At 38.1% G+C, this 23822-nt stretch overlaps 1 protein-coding gene across 6 annotated transcripts in view; it reads right to left on the bottom strand.

Annotated features, from left to right (window-relative positions):
* SPG11 (SPG11 vesicle trafficking associated, spatacsin) overlaps nt 1–23822 on the bottom strand; it is a 75776-nt gene that overhangs the window by 36632 nt on the left and 15322 nt on the right. For all 6 annotated transcript variants that reach the window (XR_011501646.1, XR_006523363.2, XR_011501647.1 and 3 more), the window contains exons 9-18: nt 12880–13035; nt 12299–12474; nt 10260–10436; nt 9320–9391; nt 8899–9026; nt 8396–8571; nt 7479–7692; nt 4244–4447; nt 2710–2816; nt 534–679 (exon numbers count right to left, since the gene is read on the bottom strand). Coding sequence is in view for 2 of the 6 variants with exons in the window: in XM_044764990.2 (XP_044620925.2) it covers nt 534–679; nt 2710–2816; nt 4244–4447; nt 7479–7692; nt 8396–8571; nt 8899–9026; nt 9320–9391; nt 10260–10436; nt 12299–12474; nt 12880–13035 (1556 nt within the window). In the remaining 4 variants the exon portion in view is untranslated. The remainder of the gene's footprint in view (nt 1–533; nt 680–2709; nt 2817–4243; nt 4448–7478; nt 7693–8395; nt 8572–8898; nt 9027–9319; nt 9392–10259; nt 10437–12298; nt 12475–12879; nt 13036–23822) is intronic.

The raw sequence follows: 23822 nt of genomic DNA, 5'->3' as shown, positions 1-23822 counted from the left end.
ATATATTGCAACAATCTAAAACAGGTGGTATTAAATTAAGTTAGCATCAGTAAGAAACTTTTGAAGATTAGATGTTTAACGGCATTCTTAAGTTCTAACCAGGCACGTTATACTTGCAAAAAAGCAGACACAGCCAAATTTCTACTGGTTCCCTCAAAAAAAGCTTATGAGTAGCTAAAAATTATGAATTCCTTTTTATCCCTCTAAGAGGACAAATAGTAAGTCTAGTTTCCAAGTCACATATCTAAAGTATATTTACTCCCAGGAGCAATCAGATCCTGATTCTATCCTGAAAACAAACGTGGAGTATTACAAAACAAAGGGAAAAAAACCTCCATACAATATATTAGTTCCCTTTCAATTTAAGAGGATATAAAATTTAAAAATTCACCCTTGTTTTATGCTCTTTAATCTAATGAAAATCTTGCAAATTATATTGTAATATCAACTGAGATCCAGAAAATACATAGATATTTCTGCTAATTTTAAAATCAGTCCTATCTCCCCATAATAGGTAAAAGTGCTGTCCGTACCTGGCTGACACCCCCAGGAGCATACATTGTGGTAGCAAGGGCCAGGAGGGTATGTCCTTCCAATAGCATACTGCTCACACTGGCCTGGTTGCTGGGAATCAGAATCTGAGCATTTGCAAGGCTAGCCTGGAAGATTAATTTGGGATCTAGAAAATAAAAGAGTATATTTTTCTCCTCAAGAGAGAGAAATACTAAATTAAGAATTATATAATTCTGAGAAAGAACGTTAATTTTTAACTCTATCCAGAGTAAGAAGGACTTTCATTTTTTTTCTTTTCTCCCCAAAGCCCCAGTATATAGTTGTGTATCCTAGTTGTAAATCCTTATAGCTCTTCTATGTGGGACACCACCACAGCATGGCTTGATGAGTGGTGTGTAGGTCTGCGTCTGGGATATGAACCTGCGAACACCGGGCTGCTAAGTGAAGCACGCGAGCTTAACCACTCAGCCACAGGGCCAGCCCCGGGACTTTCTAAGTTTAAAAGCAATGGGAAAATATCTCAAAGGGAAAAAGTGAAAGATTTGTCTACATAAAAATAAAAACTTCTATTCAAACAAAGAAAATTGAAAGGTAGTAACGAACTAGGGGGAAAAATTAACAACAGATGACAACATAAGGATTAACATCTTCAACAAAGAGTGCATACAAATCAATGCCCAAAATACTGACTCTAATAGATAAATAGACAAAAGAAATAACCATTTCACAAAGGAGGACATATAAATGTCTGACTCATAAAAAATATTAATTCACTAGCAATAAATAAATGTAAATTAAAATAATAATAAGATACTATATATCACCTATCAAATCAGCAATGATTTAAAAAAATAATCATCCTCAAGCATAGAGCTGGTCAGGGTATACAGAAGCTGGGACTAATGGATAAAATGGTACGATCCGCCCTCGAAAGCAATCTGGCTTATAGCAAGAACCTTCAAAATGCATACAACCTTTAACCCAGTAATTTTATATCCAGGAACCTATCCGTACTAAGGAAATAATCTGAAAGAATGACAAAAATTTCATGTTCAAATATATTCAAGACTATTATTTATAATAGAAAAAAAGTGAAAACAGCCTCAATGTCAAAACTGAGAGAACAGTAAATTACAGTACATTCATACAATGAAATATTATGTAGACACAAACTAGTCCTTGTCTCTAAGAACACAGGAAAATTCTTATAATTACTATATGAAAAAAATAGTATACAAACACATAGATGGTTGTAGCCCTGGCACTTAGAGACTGTCACAAAGTAGGAGATCAATAAATTTTGTTGGATGAAATACTATATAAACTAGGTAAAAAAAAAAAAAATAGTATAGAGAAAATAACCAGAACAAAATACATTACAATATATCAAGAGTTACCTATGATAGTTATCTTCCTACCTACCTAGGCTATCCACCTATGGAGGTGTTACCTTCTTGATTAGTTGTCTGTGGCTTCCAATTGCTTTTACAATGAACTTATATTACTTTATAATCAGCAACAAAAAAACAAACAAAACAAAACAAAACACCCAACCCATATTATGAAAAATTCTTCATTTGGAAAGAAACTGGGCATTACATAAAAGTGAAAGACTGGCTGTTGACCTTCCTTGCCTGTGTAGTAGCTTGGCCTGTCCCCTTTTCCAAAACTCTGGAATAACACCAGCTCGGTCCTCAGGGGTCACAGGGCTTTTCTATCTGATTATAACCAGAGCAAAGCTCTCTGTCAGTGGCTCTGCTACAGAAGACATGACTATCCTACACATACTGTGGATTTCTTTTCACTCCATCTGGAGCCCCTTACTAAAAGATTCGGGGCGAGCACCTGGAAGACATACCACTTCTTCCTGGGAAAAGAGTGTTAATCCACCAGAGAGAAGAAATTCAGCTTGTGACAAACTGGTTTGATGAGACAAATCCAAAGAGAAGAGAGCACAAGGCTGAGGGGGAATGGAAACATAACACACGCTGTCTGCTCCAAGTTTGGCTTTTCTTGGCTTGCAAGAGACTAACGTTTTTGGTCTTCTGCTTCTTAAATAAAGCTTGAGCCTAGATTACGCTCAGATATTTGTCCACAGCAAAATGATCTATTTAAAGAGTTTACAAGGTGAATGCTATTCAACAGACAATTATTTACCGAAAGAAAATTTATGTATTTAATACAGTATACCCATACCTGTTAAATTACTGGAAACTTGTCGACACTGAACTAAAAATTCAAACCACGGGTGAGCTTCATGTAATTCTTTTCTTTCCAAAAAAGGACAATTAGGAGGACTAAGTCTATATATAGTAAATTAAAAAAAAACCAAAACTCTGATTAACATACAGGGTAAGACAGTTACAACCACATTTGCTCAAGCAATAGCTAGCATAAAAAAAAGAACCTTGGAATTAAAAGGTAAATATAACATAATATACTCTCGTTGTTGTGTGTTACATATTCCTTATGACCAGGAAATAGAGAAAATTTTAGGGAAAGAGACAATATTCTTTAAAATGTGTTTACTACCATGTTTAAATTTTACAAACTCTGTAATAACAGATACCTTGCACTTTAAGATACTTTGTATTTTATCAGTTTTTACAATAAAAACTCTTTAGTGTTTTCAAACATAAGAGGTTTTTAAAAATCTTTACACAACTACAGAGAAGGTAGGACTGAGGAGTTAAGGCTCAGAATAGGTCCTCTGAAAATGTGGCTTTTAAATCTTTTCTTGCCAGCAGCTCTGGCGAAGATATTTCTGTGTCTAAGTAAGCCTCAGTGATATGAACCAGAAATACACCCTCTGCTTGAATTCCTAGTCTCTACTACACAAAATAAAATAAAGATGTTCTCATTAGTACATGAATATGGGCTCTAGAATCAAACAACAGTAGAATTAAATCCAACTCTGCCATTTCCCAGCTGTGTGCCTTAAGTAAGGCACTCGGTGTCTCTTGAAGCTTCAGCTTCCTCATCTGTGAAATGGAGAAGGGAGTAACCACCTCATAGGGTTTTTGTGAAGATTAAATGAGAGGATGCATGTAAAGCACTCAGCCTAGTGCCAAGAACATTCTAAGCACTCATACATGAGAGACTACTACTGCTATTGTTGTTACTACTGACCCAATAGCAATTAACACTAGCCACAGATATGATTCTGCAGGTTGATCTTAGGTAGGTATATATTGATAGCAGTCTATCTATCTATCTATCTATCTATCTATCTATCTATCTATCTATCATCTATCTATCTATCTATCTATCTATCTAAATACAAGTTTTAGAGCATATCTAACAACACTTGCAGTAGCCATGAATTCAAAGTTGTTCAGCACTTGCCTGATAATGAAAGTATCAAAGAACTCCAAGTGAACCTTTAGAATCTTCCTCTCTTTTAAACTTTTAAAGCATTTCTTTCATTTTATTCTAATCTCCAATTATTTAAAAAGGTTAAGAGAGATGTTACAGAATTAACATCACCAAAAAATACATGATAAGCATTCAGTTGAATGAAGCATTGAATTAAAAGATTGTGCCAAGTATTGGAGTGGGGGAACTACTTCAAAAAGAAAAGGGTTTTTTTTCATTTTTTCATATTCATTTTTCATTTTTTAATATTTCTCATGTCAACGCTTAATATATTCCTAAAAGTCGAGTTCATAAGTAGTATGGAAAGAGGAAACCTGAAGACCTGCTCAAGGACAAATCAATTCTCAGTACTCACTTGTAACAGTCTAGATAGACATAAAGAAGATACTGCAGACTGCGTTCCAAACAATAGAGAATGAAGTGAGAATGGAAGTCCCAACCTTCTTTGGACCTGTAGTTTTGAACAGGGAGGGTATCTTGCATCACACCCCCAATACGGTTCAGTCTTAAGAGGAAGAGTTCAAAGTCTTCTAGTTCAGATCTAAGAAAAATCCCATTCCTATCAGGCAGGATTAAGAGATGGCAAGTTAAAAAGTTGCTAGATTAAGAGCAGACCAAATCACTTCCATTGTTTAAGTCTCAACTACTTAAAAATAAGTATTGACAAATTAAGACTGCTGATTCTTACTCTATAAATATGTTCTGAGACACAAATTTTGCTAGCTTCCAATAAAAGTTTCTGCACCACTGTAGTACTTAAAGGTAGTCATGACAGTCTCAAGTTATCTTAAATTTTTCAGAAACCTTAAGTAAGCTATCTCCATTTTTTTGTTTTTGATTGGAACTAGACAACCCAGTGTGGCAACAGTGGTTAGCTCTTGAAGCTAGATGCTCTAAGCACTGAGAAATTCACCAAAACAGCCAAACAAAATCATTAAGAAAGTAAAGCAGAATAATTTAAATAGACCAACTACTAACAATAGAAATTTGCATTTAAATATTACTTTTTACAAATTTACTCAAATACATCATACATACCATACAAAGGAGTATAAAAAATATATTATGCGGAGTTTAAGGAAACACCATGTAACCATCACCCAGATTATACAAGATTACACCTGGAAGCCCTTGGTGTATTCCCCTCCCATTGCAGGTCCTTCGCTACCCACAGAGGTAACTACTATCCTGACTTTTACTATTACCATTCCTTTACTTTTATTCATAGTTTTACCACCCATATATGTAACCTCAAATAATATATGGTTTGGTTTTGCCTATTTTAAACTTTATGCATAAATGGAACATTCTGGATTTATTGTTTTGTCCTGTTTCTTCTACCCAACATTGTGCAATTTATCCATGTTGGTACCTGTGGCTACTGTTTATTAATTTTCATTGTTATATAGTATTCCATTATATGATTATCCTATATTTTATTTTTCCACCCTACCTTTGCAGTTGTTCCTAGATTTTTTTTTGGTAAGGTAATTTTACCAAAATGTAAAATAAATTTACATTTCCATGACTACAAATGAGGAAGAGCATCTTTTCATATGTTTATAGGCTTCTCCTTTTGTGAGATGCCTGTGTGTGCTGGTATCTTTCCCCTCCAGATCGAAGCTCTACTCTTCTCCGACTCTGTCCCTGGAGGCTCACCTGTACAGGGTTGGGGCAGAAGACTCCAGTGCCCTCAGGCTTCTGTTTTGGTCTGTCCAATGGGAGATCCCCATCAGGAGATCAGAGCCAGGAAAAAGGGAGTATGGGGATACCCTGGCTCTCTCTGTCCTGGGTGACTGCAGGTTGGCTGACATTCTCCACTAAGGGACATAACTCCTGCCAGATGGCTCTCTCACTCTCAGCAACTGTTCTCTTACTTTGCCTCTTCAGGCATTTTAGAAAGCATACTCTGGGGTTATGAGGATATTCTTCTTTATCTTCTAAAAGCTTTACAGTTTTACATTTGACATTTAGGTTTTAAAATCCGCCCAGAGTTGATTTTATGCATGATATAAGGCAGAGGGTCCAAATTTAATTTTCCCCAATATAGCTATCCTGTTATCTCAGCCCCATTTCTCAAAAAGACTGCTCTTTCCCCATTGTTCTGCAGTGCCACCTTTGTCATATATAAAGTGAGCATATGTATAAGTCTGTTTCTATGCTCACTATTTTGTTCTATTGGTCTTTGTCTATTCCTGCACCAATACTCCCACTGTCTTAATTGCTATAGCTTTCAAATAAGTTTTGATATCTAGTAGGGCAAGTTCTTCTTTTTCAGGGCTATTCTTGACCCTCTGCATTTCCATATAAATATTTATAATCAGCTTGTCAAAATACACAAGAAAAGCTGCTGGAATTTTTATTGAGATTGCAATATATCTAAAGATAAATTTGGGAAGAATTGATAGCAGGCTTGTCTTGTTCCAAATCTAAAGAGAATGCTTGTGATTAAGTATAACATTAGCTAGAAGATTTTTTTTAGACACCCCTTTAAAGTTAAGGGACTTTTCATCTATTCTTAGTTTGCTAATAGTTTTTATTATAAATAGATGTTGAACTTTATCAGATGTTGAATTTTATCAAATGCTTTTCTATGTCTATAAGGCTGGTATAATTTTTTCCCTTTACTCTGTCAATGTAGATCTCATTAATGTCATAATCATGTTAAATCATACATATATTAGCTTTTTAAATAATCAAACATTAATCAAAATATTTGATAAGCATACAAGTTATACAAAATTTTATTTTTAGCAAAAAAGAAGAAGAGAATTCAGTGCAATGGGAAAAACAGTGACTAGAAAGTCAGGGGTAAAAGGATTGGAGTCGGTAAGTAATCGATCGGGTCGGGCAAAGCTCTTAACTTCTCTGAATCTCACTCTCTACATCTTTAAGTTGAGTCGGACAATACAGCTATACTGCCCCAATAAGTATAAATATAAAATAAAATAATACATAGGAAATAAGTTTAAGAAACTTAAAAATTAACATACAAGTTATTAATTCTCCTTATATTATTTTGATAGCTTAGAAAGATTAATGATTAGGTTGAGCCGTATGAAATTGCCAATATTCACCCATATTTGACCCACAGAAATGGCAAATTCATGGTCTGATCTAACAGAATTATTTTTAGAAATGAATTAAAAGTTTAAAATCTTCACTTATCACTTCAAGAGCCACTTCCCCTCACTAATTTCTTAACTGAGCAGTCCTCTTTAGTTCAAGACCATACACAGCATATGGGTGCAGAGATAGTACTGGGAAGAGTGGGAGACACTACAGGATACTAAGGTATCCTCATTTCAGCTCTTGCCACTTGGTCCTTGCAGCCCCACTGACAGCTTACCATTTCTACACCAAAGCACACATAACGTTTCGGGAGGAACCTACATCTAGAATTTGAGAGCCTATTCACTACCATACGATGTTGAGTGCATATGATTTTAAAACCTCAATATAAGATAATGTCCTTTCAGTTTTAAAATACTATGAAACAACATTGCATTGGATTTACTGCATTTTAAAGGAAAAATCACACCATTATTTTTTATTGCTCTTCCTTTAATTCATCCCCACAGTTACAATACCTGGCCAACTTATCTAAAATTTCATTCCTCATGTAGTTGCTGCAGCAAGTGTTGTGGTCAATAACATCAACAGTCAGAGGGGGCCACTTGTGCTGCTGAAGTGAAGAATCACTACTCTGGGTCTGAAATTCTCCAATCCACGTGACAATGTTTAACCAATCATGGCGAGCTGTGAGGTACCTCCAGAGGGCTTCAGGAGAACATGATTTGTATTCTATATTAAGAACAAATACATTTTAACAGCAATGAATTATGATTATTGACACAAAACTTAACACTAATTAGCTGAGTGAATAAGATAAATATTTATATACTATATGAATTATTCAGGGCCTCCACTTCTTTTACTATTTTCCTCTTTTGTGTTGTCGTTCATTTTACAATCAACGCTTCATCTGGAGGATGAGATTCTCATTACTGCAGTGATTAAACAAAACTTGGGAATTAGCTGGGTGTTTCATTTATCTTTCAGCTCTTTTTCTCTTTTCCTTAATATAAATAAAACCTTTGGTTGTAATAGTAAACATGAATTTGACACCCTGTTAATTACCACTGTCTACCGTTGTTAGGTACTCCCCAGAGCCCTGATGTGATACAGGCCCTCAGTTAACCAAGAGGAAACTCAAAGACTATTTGGATAAACAAAGAATGTCACTTTGAGGCTGGGATGAGAACTCTCAGTCTTGAAATCTCAATTCATTGAACCATGACTTCTCTCTTTCACTATCATATTATAAATCACTTACAAAAACCTTGAGATAAGAAAGGGGTCTTAATTCAACGACCTGCATTTTAAAGCGACTAACTATTTTTCCCCCAAAAGGAATGCTAAAATGGAGACACTCCAAAATATTCAAATACCAATACTTAATTTAATCCTCACTCAATATGCTGAGATTTCAGGCTCTCACACTTGCCTTCTGGACTTATCCTGGGGAGAAGGATGGATTCTTGTGTTATTCGATTCCACCACTGGGCCCAATTTAACACAATTCTATGATCCTGTCTGTTAAATTTATCTTTATGATCATGTTTCAGGAATGAGTCCAAAACAGATTTGTGCTTGAAAAAATCTTCTTCCTTTATCCAATATCTGAAACAGTGACATAAATTTTTTTTTTCTAATTTTGGAGGAAAAAAGCATCATTTCTTTTTATCAGCTCAAGAACTTCTATTCTTTTGGAAAACATACAATTCAATATTCTTAATTTTGTATTTCTTATCTTAAAAATATATATCTGATCATGCAAATATTGAAATGACAGAAAAGGGACGAGTCCCTTCTGGATGACGTAAGTTTTATTTTATAGGGAATGTAAGCTCAGTTCCATATAAGAACTCCATGCTCACTAACAGTTATAGACTAAACACTGTCCACAATGTTCTTCCCATATTATCAAAAGGGGGCTAATGAGACTACCTGGGAAAGGACTGGATCTGCACATTTTCTTGGAAATGTCCTGAATAAAACTTCTCAACTCGATGCACAAAGTCTATAGTTGTTTTTTCTTTTTCAGAAAAATAATTTTTTTCTTTTAAAATTTCAACCTTGAATAAAAAGTAATTAAATTAAAGCAGTGACCTCACAAAAATCAAGTACATCTGCAAAACAAATGTCATGAGATTAAATGCCATTTAAATATCGTATTTTGAATTTTTGAGGTAATATATATAGTCACACAAATTTTCCTTCATTATAAATGCAAAACGAGCCATTTAAAAAGACAAAAGAGTTGTCGTACTTTTACTTACTGGATATTAGGTGAATAATAAAATAATTTACCTTCAAGTTTCACCAAGGTTTATCAGAAAATATAAACTACAGTCTCAGCTTTACCTACCAAAAAGTCCCGTATATTTTTATCAGTCGTATAGAAGCATATCTTGAGCAGCTGGTCTTTTACATCAAAGCCCTATAATAACACACAAAATTTTTTTAAACTTACATTTTGTGATGGACCTATTCTGAACATAAATATATGTTGGATACAGAGGCATTCTCTTATAGACATACATCCTATTAGAATCCCACACCTTTTTTGTTCTTGTGAACATTCATTTTCTACATTTATCACACATATTTACTGCCTATCCCTAAAATCCTTAAACATTTTGCCAAAACAAAAGGCAGCACACAGAACAATTTAAGATAATGCCAGGCTACCATAGGACCAAAACTATACGAATGTGCTATGATGATTCACTTGAAAACAAAAGCTGATGCAAATAACAACCCTTGCATACTTTCACTCCTCTGCACTTCCCGAAAGTCACCATGGGCAAGACCCCAATCTTGCAGATTAGGGCCAGCTCTCAGCTTAGTCCAGAAGCCCTGCCTCTAGGATATCCCCTTCTCAAACGAAATAAAACCACAGAGCATGAAGCAAAAGTATAATCCATTAGAAAGTTCAAATGGAGATGTAAGTGCTTGCAGGAAAAATACAGAATTTCCCCCAACAAATAATGAGCTCCCGTGCATGCTGTGACATGTGTGAAGACTTCTGTGCAAAACACTGTCTCCTTCTAACCAAAGTGCCAAATCTAACAGACAGCAAATAATGGAAACTCTAATCAAGAATCTATTCAAGAAAGTACTCAGTGCCAAAGAACATTTCTCATGTTGTCATTATTTCCTAATAAAAGCTACACAAATTTCTTAGTTTGTGACACAACTATGAATACAAATAAATTTTTATATCGACCAGAAATTACATTAAATACATAGAGATCTTCTGGTACCTTAGGGACTTTAAGATCAGACAAATGGATTATGCCACTCACCATATTCTTCAAAAGTTCGGAGGCTTCCTTTATATTATTCTTTTTCAAACTGTCAAAGACCAAATCTAGGCCTATTCTAATCAGCTCCTCAAGTCTTTGAGCAGAATGACTGTTAATCCTAAAGAAAGTTTGTGCCTCTGGTATTTTGTTGTTTAAAACGGCATTGGTGATAACTTCCTAGGAAAAGTAAGAAAAACATTTGCTTTTTAAGCTCCTTTTTATTTCCTTTTATGATTATCAACACGGAACTTATACATTTATTGAGCACCTCCTAAGGGACTTTCACTGAAAATTTACTACTAGATTTGGGGCTTTTCACAGGGGATACGAAGTATGCAACACAGACCCCACTCTCCAGGAGCTTTTAGACGAGTAGAAGACACAGAAATAAAGAACTCATTATAGCACTCTATGATAAGGGTGATGAGAGAGGTAAGCCAGGATGCTAGAGAGGAGGGTCCAGAAGAGAAGCATCTAAGTAAGATGGATGACAAAAAGAAAAGGTTTCCTAGTGGAGATAACTGATGAGGCAAAAAGTTTTAAAGACAAATAAGTATTACATACATATATTGAGAAAAGAGGACAAGTGTTCCAACAAGACAGAACATTATGTGCAGAGGCATAATGGCAAGAAATGGCATCAAGTCTTCAGGGAACTCCAAATTACTCAGTGTAACTGAAGATAATCTGGAGAGAGTAGCAGATGAGACTTGAAAGAAAAACAGAGGTTCCATCATGAAGGGCATTGTGTGTGTGAGATAGATTTTACCCTGATACTTAGGCGGATCCACTGAAGGGTCTTAAATGCAAGAGGTGACATAATCAGATATCTATTCTAGGGAGAATATTCAGGAAGCAATGTGGAGAAGGGACTGAAAGGGATTCAAGTTCAAGATAGTGAGGCATTAGAAATTTACTGCAATAATCCAAGTAAGAAGAAATAAAGACCTAAACTCGAGCGAGAACAGAAAGGAGGCATTCTTAACCTGGGGCTTTAGAGGGATCTGTAAACCCCATTAATTCACGTGCAAAATTGTGTGTATGTGCACACGCACACATTCACAAGCATGTTTTTGGAGAGAGAATCCACAGCTTTCATCAAAGTGGACTGTAACTTCCTAAAAAATCAAAAATCAGTGATTTTGAGCAAAAAGAGCAGAGGCCATGAATAGAGCCTTGGAGCACATTAAAGGGGGGAAACAGGAAGTGAAACCTGCGAAGGAGACTGGAAAAGGGAAGCCAAAAAAAGTAGAAGGAAAATCAAGAGACTTTTGGTTAGAGAATGAATAAGAAATACAAAAAAATGCAGTCATATCAGGTACTTCCCTAACCCTCTACCCCAAGAACAGCAGTACTATGAGCCTGGCAGCATCTCCACCATATTACTTTCATTCTCTATTGATTCTGATCATCTGGGTTAAGCTATTCTGGCCTTTGTCTTTCAGATGCCAATACTCTCCACATGGGTGGAGGGATTCTTCCAGTCCCTAGTCATAAAGAGGGTGGCACAGTTTGGTTGTATTAACTTCTACTATAACAAGAAAGGCAAGCAGATGAGCACAGAAAATGTAACTGGCAAAATATCTTAACTGGAATCTGAGATAGGACTCAAATCGAACATAGTTCCAAGCAATAATGTCATAAAATAAAAGTCTCCTAAGATTGAATCACCAGCAGCAATTCAATTTATTCAAAGGTCAGGCAGAATGCATAAGTACAAAGTGCCAGGCCCTAGCCATTGAGGGGGTATTGCCAAGGGAGTGCCACTTCATACAGTTTGAGGTTGGATGCTTGTCACTGGATCCAAGTGGGCAGATCTGGCATTAAGAGGGAGCCTATCTGTGTTCTGAATTAAATAAGCAAAGCTTGCAGACATAAATTTGAAGTCATGCTGAGAGGTCCCCAAACCTACAAAACCTAAAATCCTTGCCAAAGATTCTGAATCACAAGCGTATAGATTCTAAATTCTGTTTTTCCTATTGTTTTGTCAGCTCTCCCGAATTTAGCAAAGAAAAGAAGTGAAAATTACTCATATTTACCTCAACGCTGAGTTTCTCCCACATATGGCTCTCCTTTACTTTGGGGACATTTTCATTTGCATCATATTCATCTATGGCATCTGTTAGCTTCCAAGGAAACTTTATCATGAAGGTTCGAAGTTCATTAATGTAGCTGGTCAAAATGTTCACTCCCTTCTGTAGATGTTCATCTAGCTCTATGGAAAACACCAACGTGCCAATTTCATATATATACACACACATATATAAAAATATATGTGTGTGTATGTAGAGAAAGAATGAGTTGTTACAATCATAAAGAATTCTAGAAAATGCCAAAATTCAAATTCAGCATTTTCAAAATCTCAAACAAAAAATCTTAGCTTTTTCCTATTTACAAATAGCTCTGTGTTTTAATACAACTCTTTTCACAATGATTAGTCCTTTCTGCCAACTTTCCCAGTATTAGAACCCATTTCACCCACTCAATTGCACACTGACTTTACCTAACTTTAGCAAATGACACGCCAATAGCTTATGCTCTCTCATTAAATAGGACCACTTATATCTCTGTCCTGACACAGGAATGGGACAAATGCATCCCTCTTTGCTGTTATTCTTACCTTCATTGTGAATAAAAAGCTCCTTTATTTGTTTGTTAAGGAAAGACAGTGTAAGATTAAGCAACTGTTCTGAGAAGTGTTTGCTCTGGGTTTCAGAATCACTTTCTCTAATTGCTGAGCAAAGTAAATCCAATGCTGGTGTCAGCTCTTCCACATCTGAGAAAGAATCAAAGAAATTAACATAAAGAACACCAGGATACTCCCAATAAAATGAACATATCAAAAAATACCATGTTGCAATATTCTTAAACATAAAACAAGGACCAATATCTTATTTTCAAAAAGTTCACAAACTTTTATGAAGTCTTATTACTTGCAAACTTGAGTGATTCTACTTACTAGCAGTCATTACTTACTGGTATTTCTAGTAACTACCACTTTGCTGATCACCTACTATATCTTAAGTATTGTACTTGGTGTGTTACAAGTGCTGTCTAATTTATTCCTTTCAACAACCTGAGAGGTAGGTGGTATAGCACCCTTTCCATAGAGGAGAAAACTGAGGTTCAGAGGATAAACAACTTGTCTGAGTTAATTTGGAAAGTAAGTGGCAGAGCCAAAATTTGAACTTAAGCCTGTATAATTCCAAAACCATTCTCTTAAACATGCAGGTAAAGGAAAGAGTGTGGGCCTGTGAATCCTCCATTTGCCAGCTGCAGGCCCTAATGAAGTGACTCCTGTTTATCTCACTATTGGCCCCAACTCCAGGACTGCATCTGTGACTGAGGATGACGGAAAACATGGGTTGTCCCCTGAAAGCGTAGGTAAAGGTATTCGTATGCTTCTTATTTCCAGACCCATCCCCTCCCTTTAGGGCAAAGCAGTAGAGTGAGGAGAGATCACTGACCACCAAACAGCAGAAGTGAACATTGACCATACAATCATTGATGGAGCCCCACTCAACACCACAAACCAGGCCTTTTCCTATAAATTCAAGCAGATTAAAAAAAATTGAAGGACTGACATCAGTAGCACAGTGGAATGAGCTCTTCCCTTAGACTCTCCCCTAAGATACAACGAAAGGGACACACATAAATCAACAGAGGACATTCACACAACACAACACATGTCAAAGAGATCCACGCAACCATACGTCTGAAGGTGGAGGCGCTGGACCCCCTGGGAGGCAGTGCAAAGAGGTAAGGGGATCTCTTCTCCCTCCCACAATGGGAGCCATCTAGGTCACGGGACCATGTGCAGCTCTGAAAGGAGAGGAGTGAAAGGGCAGCCCTCCACAGGAATGCCTTCTCTCGGAGTTGCCTCCCAGCCCATGGGAAAGCTTCACACTGAAGAGGCTAAGCAATTGCAAAGGCATCTTCACCAAGTCGAGCAGTCCAGGAGGGCAGACAGCGATTGTGGAGCTAGAGTACCCCTGGGATCGTGCACATGAAACAAAGAACCCCTCCCCCTGCCTGGTGCACCAGCTCAGCTGGTCAGCCAGAGCAAGGGACCCCCACCAGAGCATCTGTGCATACATATGTAAAGCAGTAGTAGTCAGCAGGCAAACACAGACGGACCCTGTCAGCATAGCTTCCAAAGGACAGGCACAGCTGCCAGGGATCGTGGCAGGCTGACAATACACAACTCCTGCCCGATCCCAGAGGCAGCAGGTGGAATCTGCAACCAGATACTCCCCCTATGCAAAGACACAAATCCACCCTATCAAATAGTATGAAGAGGTATATTAACATTCCAGACCAGAAGGAAAATGACAAGCACCCAGAAATCAACCCTGAAGGCACAGAAATTTACAATCTAAATGACAGAAAATTCAAAATAGCTATCATAAAAAAACTCAATGAGCTACAAGAAAATAAAGATACACTGTTCAACGAAATCAGGAACAAGGGGCTGGCCTTGTGGCTGAGTGGTTAAGTTCATGTGCTCCGCTGCAGGTGGCCCAGTGTTTCATTGCTTCGAATCCTGGGTGCAGACATGGCACTGCTCATCAAACCACACTGAGGCAGTGTCCTACATGCCACAACTAGAAGGACCCACACAAAGAATATACAACTATGTACTGGGGGGGCTTTGGGGAGAAAAAGGAAACAAAAAAGAAATCAGGAACAAAATTAACGAACAGAGTGAATTCTTCACAAAAGAGATTGAAACGATAAAGAAAAACCAATCAGAAATGTTGGAGATGAAAAACACAATGGATGAGATGAAGAAAAATCTGGAGTCCTTAAATAACAGAGCTGATATTATGGAGGACAGAATTAGCAATTTAGACAACAGAAATACAGAAATGCCTCGGATGGAGGAGGAGAGAGAACTAAGACTAAAAAGAAATGAAGAAATTCTCCAAGAAATATCCAACTCAATTAGGAAATGCAACATAAGGATTATAGGTATTCCAGAGGGAGAAGAGTGGGAGAAAGGAGCAGAGAGTTTGTTCAAAGAAATAATAGTTGAAAACTTCCCAAACCTGGGGAAGAAGCTGGAATTATAAGTAAATGAAGTCAATGGAAATCCTAGTTACATCAATGTAAAAAGACCTTTTCTCCAAGGCATATATTAGTAAAATTGGCAAAAATCAATGACAAAGAAAAAATATTAAGGGCAGCAAGGCAGAAGAAAATAACCTACAAAGGAACCCCTATCAGGCTTTCAGCAGATTTCTGAGCAGAATCCTAACAGACTAGGAGAGAAGGGAATGATATATTCAAAATTCTGAAAGACAAAAACTTTCAGCCAACAGTACTGTATCCAGAAAAAATATCTTTCAGATATGATGGAGAAATAAAAACTTTCCCAAATAAACAAAAGCTGAGGCAGTTCATTGCCACAAGACCCTCCCCTATGAGAAATGCTGGAGAAGGCCCTCATACCTGAAAAAAAAAAAGGGTTTACATAGCCTTGAGCAAGGAGATAAACAGGCAAACAAAATCAGGAAATTGCAGCTGTCTATCAGAACAAGTTAGCTAACAATTATAACATCAAAAACAACTATAATCACTTCATTTTAACCACAAACTCACAACACAAAACAGAATAAGTTGTGACAACAATAAGTTAGATGGGGAAGAGGATAGGACTGGAACTTGCTTAGACTAAGGAAATAAGAGGCTATCAGAAAATGGACTATCTCATTTACGAGATCTTTTATACAAATCTGATGGTAACCATTAAACAAAAAATTAGAACAGAGACACAAATGATAAATAAAGAGAAAACTGAGAAAACCATCATAGAGAAACACCAAACTGAACTGGAAGTTGGAAATACACAGGTGAGAAACAAGGAAAATACAGAACAACCAGAAAAAAAGTGATAAAATGGCAGTATTAAGCTCTCATATATCAATAATCACTCTAAATGTAAATGGATAGAATTCACCAATCAAAAGACACAGAGTGGCGGGATGGATTAAAAAACAAGACCCAACAATATGCTGCCTCCAGGAAACACATCTTAGCTTTAAAGAGAAACACAGGCTCTGAGTGAAGGGATGGAAGACAATACTCCAAGCTAATGACACACAAAAGAAAGCAGGTGTTGGGGCTAGCCCTGTGGCATAGCAGTTAAGTTTGATGCACTCCACTTCAGCGGCTCAAGTTCACAGGTTCAGATCCTGGATGTGGACCTAAACCACTCGTCAGCCATGCTGTGGCGGCAACCCACATATAAAGTAGAGGAAGACTGGCACAGATGTTAGCTCAGGGCTAATCTTCCACAGGCAAAAAACAACAACAACAACAACAACAACAGACAAAAAGCAGGTGTTGCTATACTTATATCAGACAAAGCAGACTTCAAGATAAAAAAGGCAATGAGACTTAAAGAGAGGCAGTATATAATGATAAAAGGGACACTCCACCAAGAGGACACAACACTTATAAATATATATATGCACCCAAAACAGGAGCACCAAAGTACATAAAGCAACTAATAACAGACCTAAAAAGAGATAGTAACAGCAACACAGTAATAGTAGTGGACCTTAACACCCCTCTTACATCAAGGGATAAATCATCCAGAGAGAAAGCTAACAAGGAAACAATGGAATTAAGTGAAAAACTAGACCAGATGGACTTAATAGTTACATACATCCAAAAACAGCAGAATACATATTCTTCTCAAGTACTCATGGAACATTCTCAAAGACAGACCATATGTTGGGAAACAAGGCAAGTCTCAACAAATTTAAGAAGACTGAAATCATATCAAGCATCTGTTCTGACCATAATGCTATGAAACTAGAAATCAACTACAAGAAAAAAGCTGGGAAAGTCACAAATATGTGGAGACTAAACAACATGCTACTGAACAACCAATGGATCACTGAAGAAATTAAAGGAGAAATAAAAAAATACCTGGAGAGAAATGAAAATGAAAATATACCATACCAACTCATATGGGATGCAGCAAAAGCAGTCCTAAACGGGAAATTCACAGCAATACAGGCCCACCTTAACAAACAAGAAAAATCTCAAATAAGCAATCTTATACTACACCTACCAGAACTAGAAAAAGAACAACAAAAAAAGCCCAGAGTCAGCAGAAGGATAAAATCAGTCAGCTCTGATAAAAATCAGAGTAGAAATAAATGAAAGAGAAACCAAGAAAACACTAAGAAAAAAAGAGACAAGGCTCAAAATAATAAAATTAGAAATGAAAGAGGAGAAATTACAATGGATACCACAGTAATTCAAAGGATTATAAGAGAATACTATGAAAAACTATATGCCCACAAATTGGACAATCTACAAGAAATGGATAAATTCTCAGACTCATACAACCTCCCAAAACTGAATCAAGAAGAAATAAAGAATCTGAATAGACCAATCACAAGTAAAGAGACTGAAACAGTAATCAAAAACCTTCCCAAAAATAAAAGTCCAGAACCAGATGGCTTCTCTGGAGAATTCTACCAAACATTCAAAGAAGATTTAATACCCATCCTTCTCAAACTATTCCCCCAAATTGAGGAAGATGTAACAGTTCCTAACACATTCTATAAGGCCAGCATCACCCTGATCCCAAAGCCAAACAAGGACAACACAAAGAAGAAAAATTACAGGCCAATATTGCTGATGAAAATAGAGGTAAAATTCCTCAACGAAATATTGGCAAATTGAATACAGCAATACATTAAAAGGATCATACGCCATGATCAAGTGGGATTTATACCAGGGACACAGGGATGGTTCAATATCTGCAAATCAATCAGTGTGATACACCACATTAACAAAATGAGGAATAAAAACCACGTGATCATCTCAATAGACGCAGAGGAAGTATTTGACAAGATCCAACATCCATTTATGTTAAAAATTCTCAATAAAATGGGTATAGAAGGAAAGTATCTCAACATAATAAAGGCCACATATGACAAACCAACAGCCAACGTCATACTCAACAGGGAAAAACTGAAAGCCATCCCTCCGAGAACAAGATAAGGGTGCCCACTCTCAGCACTCTTATTCAACATAGTACTGGAGGTTTTGGTCAGAGCAATTAGACAAGAAAAAGAAATAACAGGTATCCAAATTGGCACTGAACTCTAATGTTTGCAGACAACATGATTTTATATACAGAAAATCCTAAAGAATCCATCAGAAAACTACAGTAAAGGTGCAGGGTACAAAATCAACTTACAAAAATCAGTGCATTTCTATACTCTAATGATGAACTAACAGAGAAAACCCAAGAATACAATCCCACTTACAACTGCAACAAAAAGAATAAAATATTTAGGAATAAATTTAACCAAGGAGGTAAAAGACCTATACAATGAAAACTATAAGACATTATTGAAAGAAATAGATGATGACATAAAGAAATGGAAAGATATTCCATACACATGGATTGGAAGAATAAACATAGTTAAAACATCCATACTACCTAAAGCAATCTACACAATCAATGCAATCCCCAATCAGAATCCCAATGACATTCTTCACAGAAATAGAAAAAAGAATCCTAGAATTCATATGGGGAAACAAAAGATCCCAAACAGCTACAGTAATCCTGAGAAAAAACAACAAAGCTGGAGGCATCACAATTCCTGACTTCAAAATATACTACAAAGCTATAGTGATCAAAACAGCACAGTACTGGTACAAAAATAGACAAACAGATCAATGGAACAGAATTGAAAGCCCAGAAATAAAACCACACATCTATGGACAGCTAATTTTTGGCAAAGGAGCTAAGAACACACAATGGAGAAAGGAAAGTCTCTTCAATAAATTGTGCTGGGAAAAGTGAACAGCCACATGCAAGAATCTTTCGCCATACACAAAAATTAACTCAAAATGGATTAAGTAACTCAAAATGGATTAAACACCTGAAGGTAAGACGTGAAACCATAAAACTCCTAGAAGAATATTTAGGCAGTCCTTTGACATTGGTCTTAGAAGGATCTTTTTGAATACCATGTCTACTCAGGCAAGACAAACAAAAGAAAAAATAAACAAGTGGGACTTCATCAGACTAAACAGCTTCTGTAAGGCAATGGAAACTATGAACAAAACAAAAAGACAACTCACCAATTGGGAGGAAATATTTGCAAATCATATATCTGACAAGGAGTTAATCTCCAAAATATATAAAGAACTCATATAACTCAACAACAAAAACACAACCCAAACAAAAAATGGGCAGAGGATATGAACAGACATTTCTCCAAAGAAGATATACAGATGGGCCAAGAGACACATGAAAAGACATCCAAACCACTAATCACTGGGGAAATGGAAATCAAAACTACAATGAGATAACACCTTACACCTGTTGGAATGGCTATAGTTGGAGAGGATGTGGAGAAAAGGAAGCCCTCATATGCTGCTGGTGGGAATGTAAACTGGTGCACCCACTATGGAAAACAGTGCGGAGATTTCTCAAAAACTTAAAAATAGAAATAACCAAATGGCCCAGCTATACCTCTACTGGGTATTTATCCAAAGAACTTGAAATCAAGAATTCAAAGGGACTTACACACTTCTATGTTCATTGCAGCATTATTTACAACAGCCAAGACATGGAAGCAACCCAAGTGCCCATCTACAGATGACTGGATAAAGAAGATGTATACACACACACACACACACACACACACAATGGAATACTACTCAGCCATAAAAAAAGACAAAATCATCCTCTTTGCAACAACATGGATGGACCTTGAAGGTATTATGTTAAGTGAAATAAGCCAGACAGAGAAAGACAAACACCACATGATTTCACTCATATGTGGAACGTAAACACAGGGACAAAGAGAACAGATAAGTGGTTACCAGAGGGGAAGGGGGCTGGTAGTTGGGCATAAAGGGTAAAGGGGCACATATATATGGTGACTTATAAGTAATAATGTACAACCAAAATTTCACAATGTTATAACTATTATGACCTCAATAAAAAAATGGAGCATAAAAAGAGTTAGCAATTCAATAGAGAGGAGAGCAAACTGTGCATTCAACACCAAAGAGAACGTTTTTAAAAAGCAAATTTCTAATCCACATTCATGATACGTAATCCCTTAATCTCAAATTCCTGCGCCAGAAGCACAATAAGCCAATCACAGAGACATCAGCACTTGGAGATGGAGAAAGGTTTATTTGAATTGGCCAAAATGAGAAGGCAGGAGAACAGGTTCTCTTGAACCTATTGGGCACATGAACTTGAGATTAAGAGGTTTGGTATCAATTTTGGTGAGCCACCCAAGAGTCTCGTGCCCATGGCTGGATGGCCTCAGTGAGAGTTTCAGTGGTCGGTGGTCCCCAGCAGCTGCCCAGGCATCTTTGCCCTGCGGACTTCCCCTGCCACTCTCCGCTTCCCACTGGCGTCAGCTGCCATCAGTGCAATGCTCACCTGGAGTGGGGAAGTGCACTAGACCTCAGTCTACTTTCAGTTTTGCATTTGCCAGGTGAGTCACCATGACACACACGGTCATGAATCCTCTGTCTCTCCACTTGTATTTTGTGTGATTGAAAAAGGAGGACCCTCATTTGGGAGAGATCTAGGGGATTCTTGGACTTCATCATCTGTTTTCGTCCTGCAGGAGATGGATTTTGTCTTTGTGTGGGTACGTTCATCTTGTGTGTGAGTCAACTACAGGGAACGCTAATTTGATCCCTGAATGAAGCTCCCTCGGATGCATACTCCAAAACTGGATTGCTTTAGTTATGAGCATATGAAATGTAAAAAGATGATTTTCCTTTGTAATGTTGCCTGGCCACAACACTCCTTAGGTTCTGGAGAAAAGTGGCCTGTTAATGGATCTGTAAGTCATGTTACCATCTTGCAACTGGAGTCATTCTGTAACAGAGAAGGGAAATGGGAGGAAATCCCACATGTGCAGGCTTTTATGTCATTGCACCAAAATGAGCTGACACAAAGGAGGTGTAATTTGATGGTTCAAAGGGCTGAGAAGCCCCAACCAGTTCTGCTGGACTCCAAGGGCATGATGGAGGGTAATGAAATTTTGATCACTGCTTTAAATCCTCCCACAGCATCCCCAGCTCCCCTGCCAGCTCCTGTGCCACCTCCTTTTCAGCTGGCACCCCCTCCACCAGTTTCCACTCAACAACTGGTGAACCCCTCGCCCATGACAACCTCCAACCCACCCCCCATATGGGGAGCAGGGCACAGGAGCCAAACAATCCCCAGTAGTTGAGGGAAGCCAGGATATGGTCTGTCTTTCCTATCCCTGGTAGGGTATGCAATTTGGCCAGGGAGCAAGGGCTCCACTAGCACAGCAGTTTCCACTCTGTCAGTTCTCAATCAGGGGATGAAAGCTGATGGCCAACTGGCAGGCATGATATGGGTGCAGTCCTCTTTTTCTACTTTGGTTTTTTTTAACTGGAAGAATAATAATTCATCCTATAGGGAGGACCCCAATTGTATGACTGAGTTATTTTCCTCCATCTTTCAACATACCATCCCACTTGGGCTGACATCCAAGCCTCAATGAGTATTTTACTCATGGCCAAGGAACATGGTATGGTTACTGAAAAGGCACTGGAGGAAGCCCACTGGCTCTATCTCCAGGATAGGAACAATTGGCCTGATTCTACCAGGGCCATCCCCATAGTTGAACCAAACTGGCATACAAATGAGGGGGGAATGCCTCACCTAGGACACTACAGGGATTGTATTCTGGAAGGATTAAGAAAAGAAGAATGCCCACCCCTGGGGAAAGATCAGTGCGCATTCTGCAAGAAAGAAGGACACTGGAAGAAGGATTATCCCAAGTTGCAGAAGATGGCAAAAGAAGGTAAGACTCCCTCAACCCAGATGGTGGAAATAGAGTGGGGAGATAGAGATGGAGAATGAAGAGGTCCAGGGGCTCTGCTTAAACTGGAGCAACCTATCATTATATCCCCACAGAAGCTCCAAATTCAAATGACAGTGGGGAACAAGTTAAGTAACTTTCTCATGGATACGGGGGCTACCTACTCTGTTGTTAACACACGTTTATCCCCCAACTCAAAGGAAACTGTAGTTGTTACCAGGGTGTCAGGAGAGGCAATGACCTGCCCCCTCCCTCTTTTTTTTTTTTCCTACAACCCTTGGACTGTCACCTTGGAAACACAAACCTGAGACACAGCTTCCTATACATGCCTGAATGCCCTGTTTCTCTTCTGGGTCGAGATTTGCTTGCCAGGCTAAAGGCTCAAGTCATTTTTCCCCCGGACGCTTAGAAGTAGAGGTGCCACCAGAGCATACCTGTACCTTTCAGATGCTACTGTTGCAGCCCAATGATGGATCTCAATCTGACATGCCTGAGAAGTCCTGGATAGGGACGGGCTGAAGCTTTCCCTTGCAGAACTGGGAGGGCTGCCAAAACCAAGGCTTTGCTAAAGGAGATCATTCCCAGGTGCAGACTCTCACTGTCAATCCAGAGTGACAACAGAACCACATTCATCTCCCAGATAACCCAGAAGGTATCAAGAGCCTTGGGGATCACTTGGAAACTCCATGCCTTATGGCAGCCCCAGCTGACAGGAAAGACTGAAAAGATGTGCCACACTTTAAGGAGGACAGTTGTCAAAATTTGTTGGGAAACTAATTTAACCTGAGCAAGATGCCCTCTGCCCTACTGAGGATCCATGTAGCCCCAGTAAGTAGGCTTCAATTGAGTTCCTTTGAAATGATGTACGGGAGACCATTCTCCGCTTCATCAACAGGGGGAGATTGTGTACAACAGAGGGAAACAGCAATCAGGCAGCATTTGAAATTTTTTAATGAAATTCTGACTTCCGTTCACGAGTTTGCCTCTCATAGGCCCCCATTCCTGTGACTTTTCCACTCTACCACAACAAGGCAGGTGACTAGGTTCTCCTTAAGTCTTGGAAGGAGCATTGACCAGAGGACCAACTAGTCCCCAAGTGAACTGGTCCTTATGAAGTCCTCCTAAGCGCCCATTCATCAGTCAAACTGGCTGGAATCAAGCAGTGGATACATTGACACACGAGTGAAGCTCACTGCCCCACAACCAGAGCACTCAGAAGCTGAAAAGGGAAAAACTGGTCTTGTGAGCCACTGAAAGACCTTATGCTGCTGTTCTGGGGTAAGACAGCCAACACCAATCAGTCAGATAGTAAAATGAATTGGGTTCTTCACTAGTGCGAACTTCAGGAATTCTAACTAATGAAACTGCTTTTGCTATCGCAGCCCAACAAAGGGCTTTAGATCTTCTGGCTAGAGTGGTTTTGCATAATCATATGGCCCTTGACTACTTGCTGGCAAACAAGACAGGGTATGTGTGGTTGTTAATTCTCTGCACTGCGGTTACATCAACACCTTGGGAGAAGTAGAAAAACACTTAGATAAAATCCCAGAATAAGCCCCCTGGTTACAAGTCCAGGCTGATAGGCCAGAGATAAGTGATTGGAGTTTCAATGATTGGCTTATTGCACACCAGGCACATGAATTTGAGATTAAGAGGTTCGGTATCATTCTCAGTGAGAACTAACACTACATCGATGGAAAAGCAG

The sequence above is a fragment of the Equus asinus genome, chromosome 2 (genome assembly GCF_041296235.1).
Source record: "Equus asinus isolate D_3611 breed Donkey chromosome 2, EquAss-T2T_v2, whole genome shotgun sequence".
Taxonomy (NCBI): domain Eukaryota; kingdom Metazoa; phylum Chordata; class Mammalia; order Perissodactyla; family Equidae; genus Equus; species Equus asinus.
This window is presented reverse-complemented; position numbering and strand designations above follow the sequence as displayed.